The following is a 13,377-nucleotide window of genomic DNA, read 5'->3' as shown; positions in this document are numbered from 1 at the left end:
TCCCTTGCTTTTAGGGTCTAAGATGAATGAGGCAAAAAGACAAAGTCCAGTTTAGGGCTATTCCACCAGCAGGGTTCCTGTGCCCACGGAAGGGGGCTGTTCTCAGTGCCCTGCCGCTGGGGGAACAAGAAATCTGCCAAGACCCCTTGAGCAAAGCATCTTAGGGCCAGACGAAGCAAATACTCTGACAGTCTTTCAGACCAAGTAGACTCCGATGTTTTAGGGTATTCCTAACCCCAAGAAGCACAGACACCTTCTGTATTGTCCTTCATTTGTCTCCGAAGCTGATGGGAAATCATTCAATTAAAACGAGCACGGCAGACTACATAAAGCCACAATATGAGTTTAAGAAAATGAAAACGGCATATCAAAGGCATTCTGAAGCCTAGTCTCATGAAATGAAATTTTGTTTCATTTCCACTGATTTCCTAGGTGAAATTAGGTGACTGTCTGGGTAGCATAATGATGATAGTGATAGGAAACCATACATACTCAAATGACATACATACAGCTTTAATAAAGAATGAGAGAGACTCGGGGGAGGACATTAAATCGAGTAATAATTTATTATTTAGAGACCTCTACACATTTATTCTTTTTTTTTTTTCTGGAAGAATTGACTTCGTGCAAAGGTGTTCTAGTTTTTAGAAAAAAGAAGGTGTGTATTCTGCATGTTTGTTTGGCAGCTAGGTGAGTGTGTACAGACAGCCTGGCCATCCTACCTGTGCACCACCTCGGATTCTGTGAGGGACAGAGCAGGGTTGACAGGAGTCTGCCTGTCCTATAGGAATGCCCTGCAATTATTTCCAATCACAATTAACCTGATTAGAATAATGGACAGGAAGTATCCCTCTGTAGCTAATGCAGTCTGGCATCAGCTGACTGAAATCCTTTGATAATTTCTGCACAGATGGCTGGGCTGAATGCAGCACTTTTTAAATTATTATTTTCATGGTCTCTTGGTAGGCCAAAACCTCGACACCGACAACAGACCTCCCTATTAAGGTGGACGGCGCCAACGTCAACATCACAGCTGCCATTTATGACGAGATCCAACAGGAGATGAAAAGGGCCAAGGTGTCTCAAGCCCTGTTTGCCAAAGTGGCTGCAAATAAAAGTCAGGTGAGTGGTTTTTAAAGCAGCAAAGCCCACGGCTGGAATCAGACCCTCCTATAAAAATACATCTGTTCTTATAATAATAATAACAATAATAATCCCCAGGGAGCCCGTCATATTCTACCTTTTGCTCCCTGGCTTACTTCTCCTCCCACTGGAGAAAGCCCTAGCTATTTTTTTTTCCCTTTAAAGTATTAAAACAACAATGAATCATAATGGAATGATTTCTCCCCTTATTCTTGTGCTATTGTACACCTTCCTTTTTGTCTTTTTTGTTTATTCCTTTTATTTAGGGGAGGGGACAGCCAGTTTTTAAGGTTTTTAAAATTCTCTTATCTTTGAACAAAACTTAGAATGTTTATAACAGCACCTTCTTGGGGACCGTGTCTAACCAGGTCTCATCTCCTTTCCTGTTCCCTCCAGGGGAAGGATTGGCTTGGCCATAATAACCACTTTCCCCAACCCCAGAGACACCTTGCCATGTCAGGTGTTTCTTTTATGTACAGAATACAGTTGTTTTTCCAGGGGAAAACACACGTGGGAGATCCAGAGTAAGTGCTAAATTCTTCTAACAGGAAAACATAGAAGCTTACCCAGTAAAAAATTTCAGAGTGTCGGGATTGTGGAGAATGCAATGCCCAGGGGAAAGTTGCAGACAGATGCTTAGGTTTTTTTTTTTTTTTAAATTTCTGAAAGCAGCAACAGTTGGTGGCATCTACTCTCAATTTGTTTAAAGGGACAACTACTTTCTGACTGTAGAATTTCTCCTTGGTCAGTCTGAGGTGCTCACTTGTTTACCAAGATAAGCAATTAATGCGTGAAGGAAAGGAGAGTCAGTTAAAGCTTAATTTTGAGAGTCCTTTGAATTTGAGCTTGATTTCCTCTGTGACTTTGCATGACAAATGTTTTCATTCCTACATATGTAAATGTTAAAATGGGTCCACCATCACTCTAACAGATCTTCTCATGTGTGCTGTGCGGAAGTTACCCATACCATATTTCTATTAAGCAAGGAAGGTTCCAGAAATATGTTTTTAAAAGGACAAATGTTATATTTAGACTAATTATATTGTTTAGAGGTTAGCTTTTTATTTCAACCTGCAGTTTTGTGGTAACCTAAGTTATTTTCAGATGGTAATAAAGGGAGAGTAAAAGAATATCAAGGAACTTTGAAGAGGACTGAAATGTTTGTTTTCCCTTCTCAATTTCAATGTAACCATTTCTCCAGATTAACTATGACTCTTTTTGTCAATGAAATCAGTGAAATACAGTTTGTTAAGAGATGATGTCCAACCATAGTATGAAATACATGAAAAGAAAATACCATAGAGCCTTCTTAAACTGTTAAATGCATAAAATCCCATGTACCACATGGCAAAATATAATGAGAGTTGGAGCTGTTAAACGAATAAAGCTGTTAAATGCATAATGCCACTTGGCAAAACTACTGTGCATTTAATGGTTTTCCACTGTGTAATAAAGGACATATGTGGTAAATGTGCAGTGAGGATAAAAGCTGCACAATTGATTTTGCAAACCTGCCCCTTAGTTGTGACTTGATGCAAATATCAAAGTTTCACTGGGTCTTTTCTTTTACAAGCATCTTTCAAGAAAAACTGAAGACCACAGTCTGAGAACTTGATTTTAAATGCCTGTAATCTTCTGGGTGCCTTGGCATGCTAGGTATTGGAATTAGCGATGCCTCCAGCCTCCCAAAAGTAATTCAGGTGGCTGATTGAAAGCTGTGGTTGCCAACTGGCAGAAGGGTATTTTGGTGCCTATTGAAGAAATTAGTGTGTAGGTTCTGCAGGCAAGTATATTTCCGGGAATAAACAGGCTGAAGGCAAAGATGGAGCCTAAGAAGGGATAAGACACTTTGGAGGTTTTCTTTTTTTCAGGGGACAATGGTCTCTTTGCTATTTATGTTTGGGAACCTTGTTCCAAATAGCTGAATAGATACATAAATAGGTATTGTGAAAATGACACTAATGAGCAAAGTGAATTTAACGATAGTTTCAAGAGTAGTTTAGTAAAGGAAAAGTTATTCATTTGTAAACACCAACTTTAACTTGATAGCTTATTTGATGAAAGTGGTTGCCCATCCACTTGGTTTATAAAATCTCAGTACAGGACAGATGCTTACTAAGTCTCATCTAGGGGAAACAAGCACTCCATTAGTTTATGAGAACAGAGACCACAAAAGCTTTCTCCTCTCCTTAATTCCTTCTGCCTTCTATTATTTTTCATGGGAGGGTTCAGAAGTTCTCAAGAGTGATGGAAGAGTTAAATTCATCTCAAGGGCTTTCCATCCTCATGGAGGCCAAATTAGTGAAACCTTTCATTAGGAACCTTATGAACCGGAGGAGGCTGGGAGCCCCGAAGGCTCCGTTCAGATATGTGTAACAACCCTCTCCTCCATTAGAAATTTCTTCTGAAATAGAAAGGAACTTCTGTTAAATCTCCCTCATTCTCGGTTGGTATGAATTGCTATAATCAATGGTTAAAAATTATAGTGAACACTTCCCTGTGTGTTTAGGAAGCTCAGAAGAAGGAGTTAGGAAAATGAGAGGAAATTTTCAGGAGGAATTAAGAGTCAGGCTCAAGTGGTCCTCGAGGGCTGTAACTGTGTCATGGTTGGGCACAGTGTGGGAGGAGGCAGTTCAGGAAAGGAGCAGAAAGGGTGACAAAGGAGTGGTCATGAAAATCCACTACTGAGAAGTGGGTGTGCATTTTCCTAGTGCATGGGTTATGTCAGGATGCATTTTGGAGTCCCAGCTCATGGCCAGACCCTCTGTCCTAGACAGGTCAGTCCATCATGTAGTTACTCTAGGTGTCTTCCATCTGACCCTGGTCATTTGCTTCCTGGGAAAGAAGACACAGAAGAACAAAACAAAAAGGAAGGATGTGCTTATGCACATTGTACCTACTAATTTTCCTTCAGTTTTGACTTAGGGTCAGTTTAGTCACTTGGGATAAAGTTTTTTTTTTTTTTCTATTTTGTATTTTGTTTGTTTGCTTTTGGCGTGAATTCTAAAGATTGATATTTTCCTTCTGCAGAAGAGTCAGATCATAGGACAAGAATACATGATAGCTGTTCTCTATGCCATTAGAGGGGAAGTGACCTTAGCAGGAGCCATGATGGCAGGACATTTTTAAATCTCCCCAGCATCTACCTTCTCTTACAAAGGGCCACCAGAGAACAACTGCCCAGCGTTCGGTGTGAGTGACCACAAGAGCTCCTCCTCCTCAGTAAACCTCTGATCACATCCCTATCCCTCAACCCTCTCCCATTGTTCCTTGCCACCTGTGATCTGGGAAGTGAAGTCAGGGGATTTTTGTGTCAGTCATCTGAGGAGTCCCCCTGCCTTCCTCCAGGGGATGGCAGGTATTTGGGGACCTAATCTGTAGTCACATTCAGATGGAATCAATTGCCCCTTATCCAGCCACTCACACTGTTACAGCTTCAGACCCGGCTCTCTCCACTCTTTGTACCCAGGTGTATTTCAGATCATAGCGTGCACAGGATCATCTGATCTTTCCTTTCTTTTTCTTTTTTAAAGAAGAGTATGAATCTATATTAGTTTGTAAACCCCAAGACTCAATTTTCCTACATTTGGGTAAAAATAAAGAGAGAAATTAAAGGAGTTTATTTTAATCTCCGTTTCTTCTTCTCTATTAGAAAAATAGAAACAAACCAAGGGAAAAAAACCTTTCATCAGTATTCTGTGCTTGTTCTGCGTATTAGGAGAGCAGAAAAGCTGAGATGCCGTGCTCTACTCTCACCCACTCCCCACCACCTACAGAAACTATACTTATTCTCTATATGATTAACCTTCTTTCCCCTAGATTCCATACACATGTGAGATCATACAGTGTAGTTCTTTCCATGTCTGGCTTACTTCATGTCACATGATGTCCTCCAGGTCTATCCATGTAACAAATGGCAGAATCTTTCCTTTTTAGGGCTGAATAATGTTCCATTATAAATGTGTACCTATAGGTATACATGTATCTATAGATATATAACATTTTCTTTACATAGCCATCCATCAACAGACACTTAGATTTCTTCCATATTGTGGCTTTTGTGAATAATACTGCAATGTATAGGGAAGCGCAGATATATTCATGAAATGACACTTGTATAAATGATAATTTATGCCTTTTCTCTTCCTTGAGTATTTACCCAGAAGAAATGTTACTGCATCATATAGTAGTTCTATTTTTAATTTCTTTAGGAACCTCCACAATGCTTTCCATAATAATTCTACAAACATACATTTCTGTCACTGCACTGGGATCTGTTTTACTCTACACCCTTGCCAACATTTGTTAGCTGTTGTCTTTGTGATAATAGCCATTCTAAGAAGTGTGAAGTGATATTTCATGGTGATTTTAATTTGCATTGCCCTGGTAATTTGTGATATCCAGTACCTTTTCATAAATCGGTTGGCCATTTTTATGTCTTCTTTGGAGAAATGTCAGTTCAAATTGTTTGTCCATCTTTTTAAAAAATGTGTGTATGTGTGTGCATGTGTGTGCCCGTGCATATCCTGAGGCTTGAACTACTAGAACATAACAAGGGTAAGCTCCTTTGTTATGTTAATAAAGATATATCTTAATGTTTCAAAGGCCCCAGTAAGTGTGCAGCCAGCATAACAGAGCATGAATATCATGGTGGGTCCTTCATTTTCCCCTTCTTTTACGTGTAGCATAATTTCAAAGAATTGAGATCTGTTGAGGGAATATCAGCAGAAATTTACATGGGATCTTGAGTTTGATATCAACTTCATAAGGAAGAATTAGGTACCACTATTATGATTCATTATGTTAATGTTTCCTACTGTAAAACTACCCTTTGTGGGCATCCTTAGTTCTATGCTGAATACCTTTAACCCGGTGCTAACATTTTCATACTGGTTTGAAGCTCAGCTTTGCTGCAGAATCAGTGGTTGAGTTACTGCACAGTGCCTTTGGAAAATCACATGTGACTTTGAAGCAAATCCTGTTCTCATATTAAAGGCACCTCTCTGAACAATCACGCCATGCAGGGAAGAGACCAGTAAAATCACGATTCTTCCAGGGGAGAATGTTAGTACCTATGAAAGATTCCTACCACATTGCAATAGAGACTGTTTCATCGTTTTCTTTTCATAGTGTCTGGACTAGGTTGCAGCACGCTGAGCACCTAGAAGGTATGCATTTAAGGAGAAACACATGTGCAGAGCCATACTCCTTCAGTATCACGTCCTAATCACTTGCTTGACTCCTCTACTCCTTACTCCAATCTTTCAGAGAAGCCTTACTCCTGGTTTTCTGCGCTAACCATAATCTCAGACCCCACCACATCCTCCTCTGTCAATTTCTTGAGCAAATTTGCTTAGTACCCTGTGCTGTGTCATAATGCTGCAACCTAAATTTGCAGTAAGGGAGTGGAAATGCTGTGGTTGTTTCCTGCTTGGCATTTTAGCATAGTGTATTTAGCTGTTAATATACTGCTAGTATTTGAATGGAGAAGGACAAGATTCTACATTCATTCTCTTTTTGGCAGACATAAATGGCTTTTTCTAATGCATCTGCCCATGTACATGTGCATGTATGCGTACATATTTACATATGTAAAGGCATATCAAATCTTTTAGTATCGTATGCATATACATACAGTATGTGTATATGCATGTATCTGTAGGTATGTATCTCCCCATGTATCTGTGGTAAAGAGGACAATAGAATCTGTGGTAAAGAGGACAATTGCGTGATTTGAGGCTAAAGAAAGTTTTCATTACTCTCAAATACAGACTCAATTCTGGCAGACACATGCTTAGAAATTTGTCAGACATGCAAAAGGTAGCCCAGACACAGCTGAGAACTGGTCCCCATGAAAGTGCTGTTTAGAACTTCATATACAATTTTGGAAAATAAAAAAAAGACCATTTTTACGTACTGCTTGCAAGGTGCAATGTAATTAACCTTGAACTGTAACCAGATGCTAGGCACATAGCTTCTGTCAGGTTGCAATGACCTCCTCATCAGGGATTCGCTGGAGCCTTGACAAGTCTCCCCTTGTCGTTAGCCTCTTATCTATTTCAGTTTTCTTGATTAGGTTATCTCGAATCATTAGGGGGTTTATTTATTTTAATAGACACTTATTGGATTCATGAAAAGAGAATTTGGTGACTAAGAAACAAGAGCTGAATATTCTCTGGCTCATTTCACACTTCAGAAGAGTCTCAACCAGCTGAGGAGAAATCCTTTCACAGTTACAAAAGTTTGTTTGGGGACTTTATGTGCTTCCACTTAGAAAGCGACTGTCTGTGGTTAATAATAAGAATTTTCTTTTAAGGCACTCAGAAAACATTTCCTTTTGGTTACATATGCTGACATTTTCGGTATTGAAGATGTGGGTGAGTAAGTGGCCTTTTACATTTCTGCTGCAAGAGCCTGACTCATCCTCCTGAGGAGCTGTTCATTTGCTGACTTCCCCATTCATTAGAGTTACACTAGAGGGGCCACATGGTGGGGCGAAGTACCATCAAGTAACTTGCATCCATTCCTCAGCTGGCTGTTAGCACAGCAAGGTGAGCAGTGATTGGTGAGATTAGGTCCTGCCTTCCAGGACACACAGTCTTATTCACCAGGGCAAGAGTTACCCTCTTTTGTTAAAGGTCAGAGTGAGCTTAAGAACTGGTATTCATTGCTGGTTTGTATTTATTCTGAAATATCATGAAAATTTGTCACAGATTTATTTTTTTGAGTCAGGGTCTCATTATGTAGTCCATTCTAGCCTTCAACTCATGATCTTCCTGCTGCAGCCTCTCCAGGATGGAGATCACAGGTGCCACCACACCTGGATGCCTACTTTGCTTTCTTTCTCTCTCTTTCTCTCCCTTGCTAACTCAAACCCTCTGTCTCTCTTTCTTGGAAAAGACCCACCAGGAAGGGGAGAAATTGGAGTCATACCCAGGTGTTCTGGCACATGGGGGAAATTGTTACTTTATACACAGTTGCATTTCAGTACCATGGACAGGAACTCCTGGTCTTCTCATCTCTTGCGCCCCCTCTACCCTCTATCATTCAAACATAAGGTTTAGAATTAGAATTCAAACTCACTCGAGACTGTATTACTGTTTTGTAAAAAACTTACCTGGTTATTTGAGAAGACTATTTTTGATATGTGATTTGATGGGATTTTAAACCTTTATTTTTGATAGATATTGCTATTCTTCCATTTATTTTTCAACCCAAGAAAGTTTAAATGTTTCCATATGGAAAACAAACAGCGCACACACACACACACACACACACACACACACACACACACACACACACACACACACACACACACACACACACACAGACATACACAGAAGAAAATGGTTAAAGTGATGAGAACAGATTTGTTTATAATATATGCCATTGCTCTTTGGGATGAAAACTCTTATAGAGGCTTATGAACAATGTATTCTATTGCTATCAGTCCGTTGTGGGTCTTAATTAATACCCAATAACATGATTTAATTCTGAATAAACCTTATGTAGGCTAGGATGAGTGGTGTTCTTGACTTTAGCATTCTCTTTTCCCCTAAGCACTTTTTATTACATAGGAAACATGGGAGAGGGAAAGAAGGAAGAGTTAATTCTTTGTCCTATCAGTTAAAATGCTTTCCATGATTCCTTAGGCTTTATAGGATTACAGTGAAATGATCATGTATTAGAAAGGGGGAAAACCTTAGAACATTATTAACAGAGTTACTCATCGAAATAAGGCTCCTTTTCAACAATAACTCAGAATCTGAGGTATAAGGTATTCCTCAAAGCTAATTTCTGTATAATATAGCAGTTTCCATTCAATCAAATGGGCATCTATGAAGCATCTACTTGGGGTAAAGAACCATACTCTGCTCTGAAAAGGCCAGAATGACTAAGAAACCAATCATTCCCCACCACTCCCATCAAAAAGCTGATTGTTCTGATGGGGATGCAGAAGTATCCACTTCTGACAGTAACAGTCATCAAATTCGGAGACAGTATATACATAATGCCTGAGGGTCAGACAGGAGTGAGCAACTACTTCTCACAGATCCAGTCAGCCAAACCCTGAGATATAGCATCTCCTGGGATCAGAAGTTTATGTATGAGGCATTCCAGCTAAGGGCAACAGCATGAGGTTGAAAGGTACCAGCATCTACAGGGATTCACAAGGTCTACAGGGCAATTGATGGTGGTGAATCATGGTCCTTATTGTTACCTCTTCAAAAGCATCTGAATTGTAAACTAAAGGTTGCCTCCTTCATGCTCCTTACCAAAATATCAGCTTAGTAAAGGAATACTATGGAGTTACTATTCACCTTCCAAAAATAATCAGTAGTATGTATCTTCAAGTAGTAAGGAATCCTGGTGCATTTGCAACATGATTTGCTTTGTAAATTCAGATTGGCATTCAACTTTCAGGGACATGTGGGTTATAAACAAACTATATCTTGACTAGCATGCATGTCACCTCACCTGCAGTTAGAAAGGTTCAGTGGTTAGAATTGTTTGTGCTCCTAAGGGAAAGGTATTTGTTTAAGAGGCTGCCATGAAGGGCAAAATGAGATGTTAATAAATAGTATTTGCTTATGCACTGAATGTTCAGGAACTCTTAAACCACTGATTGCAGGGAAATAGTCTTCCCACTGTTCTCTGGAATAGATTTTGAAGGTAAGAGAGTTTTCATCACAAATCCCTAAAGGGATCATTACACTTAGGTTCCATTGGTATTTCCCTAAATAAGTCCCATGTACTTTTTGGATTAAAATATGTTTTATTTTGAATTAGTTTTAAACTTAGAAATCATCCAAGTATTACAGAATGGATAATTGCATTCTTACTATTTATTTCTCATCTATCTTCCTCTAATGTTGACACCTTATTTCACCATAGACAATTTTTCTTATAATAGTACAATTTCAAAACCAGGAAATTTAACATTGTTTAAATATGTTAAAACTAGAACCTAATTCTAATTTCTCCAGTTTTCCCACTAATGCCCAATTTCTGGGCCAGGATAACAGGTTCTATCCAGGAACCACAGTGCATCTAGTTGTTAATTGTTCTTGATCATCTTTAGCCTGCCAATGGTTCCTTAGTCTTGCTTTTTATGACCTTGCCACTTTTGCAAAGTGTTGTGTCAAGCAGATCTTGAATTTAGGTTTGTCTGAGGTTTTCTCAATATTTGACTGAGGTTATGCATTTTGGGAAAGACTCCTCCGATATGATACTGTGTCCTTCATGGTGCATCCTGAAGTAAGGAGGCTGAGACTAAGTGACTTCTTACTGACATCCTAGTACCTCTTGCTGGTTGGAGGGAGTTCTACACCCAGTGCTAAAAAGCTTAGAGGTGAGAGAAGCCATTGATTAAATGCAGATGCCTAGCTCAAGGTGAGCTTGGAGAACTCTGCTTCAGAGAAATGCAGATGCCATAGCCTTAGGAAAATTTTGAATATAAAAGAGTTGTCTGGTCCTGCCTTGATTATCTTCCTAAATGGCTTAAATCACCTGCCTCTGAATGCCTTTCAGATTTCCCCTATATAGAAGGTTGAGGCCTATCTTCCCTAGATGGAAAAGTTCCTCTGGTACCTGAGCTTGTACCTGAATATGTCCATATAAGATATTGTGGGAGGAAGGTGATCTCCCCTCCCCGGCCTCCCAGGTGATGGGTGTACCTGAATCTCTGGAGACATGGGTGGGTACTTGAAGGATAGGTTACTAAACCTTTCAGTCCAGTGCCTGGGACTGGGAGTTTCCTGTGATCCTGCCCCCTGACCTGACCCTGTCTAGGCTCAGACCAGTTCAGATGCCATTACACCATGCCACGTGTCTTCATGTTCATGTCCCATCTCCTGGCGCTTCCCTGGTCACCTTGGTGTCCCAATTCAGCTCTCCTTTGGAGCTGAATTAGTTTGTTGGTATTATTTTTGTTCTTTCTTTCCTTTCTGGCCTTTCGTATTTGCTGGCTGCTGGTCTTTGAGACAGGAGCATGCATTCGCTGGCCTTTTAATAAAGATTCCAAGATTCAACCTCTCACCTTATAGCATCCTATCACAGCATTCATCCTGGCCATCACTAGTGATACAGATCTTGAAGTTTCTTATTGTATCTTTCACCCTACTGGCTATTTACTCTCTGTTACCTATAACAGATAGCAAGACAACAGATCATGAAGAGCAGAACTGGAGGGGAACATAGAGACCATCTTCTGTTAGCCTCTCTCTTCTCAATTAAGCACCCAGAGGCTCAAGGCTCCAGCAAGGCAATCACTTGCCCAAAGATTAGCCAGTTATTTAATGAAAGTGTGTCAGGTCTCAGGGTTCAAAGTTTAATACTATCTTCATTTTGTAGTTGGGCTCAAACACTTATAACTCACTTAGTCCCACTTTTACCAGACTGCAAGAGCTCAATGGACTTATGAATACTTAACTAATCTGGTCAAAATTTACAACCTAACTGGAAGAAATACCATAGAGAGGGATGTAGTCTTTGATTCCTGGTGCCCACTCACAGAAGTAGACAAGGTGTGAAATCAGATGAACTTCTCCACCAGCGTTTCTGAAATGAAAATAATTCTCCTGGAATGCTCCGCATAACACAGGGAACAACAACAAAAAAACCTACTTGAGATTTTTAACAGAAAAAGGAGATTTGTTTATTAATAATTCATGAGTTCCCATTGAACATGCACGACAGAAACCGTGCTATTCAATAGAGAATACTGTCATCTGTCACTGTTTTATTTGACATTTACACTTTTTTTTTTGCCTGATACTGCAAAACTTTCTTGGATGGCATGCAAAAATTATATAAATGAAAAAATCCCAACGTGGGGACCCTTTATCTCTTCTGTGGTGGGCTACACACATGTACATTCATGCAACAGCATGGCACGTCCCCACACATTCATTACTCACCAAACAAGCTAATAAGAGACCCTATTGAGAAAACAGAGATAAGCATCCCAAATGGGCTGGTGGGTAAGGTGGGAAGGGAGGTGGAAGGATAGATTTCCTGAAGATAAGCACATAAATACGTGCATCAGAGTGAGGAGGAAGCAAATCATGGCTGCCGTGAAGAAAACTGACAAAAAAATACACTGCCATTTCAGATACAAAATAAATATTTATAAATGGCATCACAGGAGCTCCGTTTGTAGGGAAGATCAGCACTTAGTAGAAGAGGTAGGAGGATCTTAGGATATTGTGCTACAGTAAGACTCCCCACAATCTTTCTGCTCTGTGGGTTAGTTATTATTTATAAAAATCACAGAACCAGCTGATACATTCATAAGCTAATTATTGAAGCAGCTGGGTACACATGGTGCAATATGTCCAAGGCTGTGAAGTATCACAGATTTCTTGGGGCCTGCTGTGGTGGGGGTGCACTGTTGAGGCTCCATTCCTTAATCTGATCAGCCAAGCAAACACTTTGTGGGGAAACTAGATTAATAACCCTCTAAATACCATGAATGTGCTTCATCTTCAAAACCGGGTTCCCTTAAACATGCTATTAGCTCAGCTCATCAGGGATTTGAGGAAGTTCTCTGGTGCCCTAAGAACAGGGTCTTGTTGGCTCCATCCCTGTGCCAGAAATTAATTTGGTTTGCTTATGTCTGCACACATGATCACACTTGTGTCTAATCCGCTCCCTAATAGCTTCAAGGTCAAGACCTTTCATGTCAGTGGGCAAATTGAGCACTACACCTCTTAAAGACTGATGGCAAACAGCACACAGTCCATAACGAGGCCTGCAGTGTTGTTCTAAGTGATTGTAATGAGTGCAGATTATAACAGCGCATATAAATCAAACGTGGCAATGAATGTTGTGCGAGACATTCCAAGTGTCATAAGTGGAGATACCACTCAGCTGTCACCTGTCTCCTTTCAAGCTGTGGCTTCCCACAATGCAATTCATCCCTCAAGCAGAACAGCAGGTGCTGTCTTCCTTGAGGTCTGGGCAGCTCAGAACTTCATCTTTTAACAGATGTAGATTTTTGTTTTTATTTTCCATTCAAGGATTGGTCTCTATGCTATTGCTTCCCCTGAGAGATGTTAAACATACCTGTTTGAAACATTTGAAAGAGTTCAGTTGGAGACTTATTCAGATTTATGAAAAGACAGTGAAACAGGAGCTTATATTTTCCACAGATGGTTTATTTTCCATTTCAAGAATTCCTCCCTTTGTATAAAGAAACCCTTGAGGAAACACTTTGGGACCAGGAGATTTTAA

General features: G+C 40.0%; 1 protein-coding gene across 5 annotated transcripts in view; it reads left to right on the top strand.

Annotated features, from left to right (window-relative positions):
- The window catches only part of Satb2 (SATB homeobox 2), a 195,866-nt gene that overhangs the window by 144,487 nt on the left and 38,002 nt on the right, over positions 1-13,377 (top strand). For all 5 annotated transcript variants that reach the window (XM_069995747.1, XM_069995745.1, XM_069995746.1 and 2 more), the window contains exon 9: positions 967-1,122. In XM_069995747.1, coding sequence (XP_069851848.1) covers positions 967-1,122 — 156 coding nt within the window. The remainder of the gene's footprint in view (positions 1-966; positions 1,123-13,377) is intronic.

Source organism: Dipodomys merriami, unplaced genomic scaffold (assembly GCF_024711535.1).
Source record: "Dipodomys merriami isolate MVZ:Mamm:240054 unplaced genomic scaffold, mDipMer1.0.p SCAF_49, whole genome shotgun sequence".
Lineage (NCBI taxonomy): Eukaryota > Metazoa > Chordata > Mammalia > Rodentia > Heteromyidae > Dipodomys > Dipodomys merriami.
This window is presented reverse-complemented; position numbering and strand designations above follow the sequence as displayed.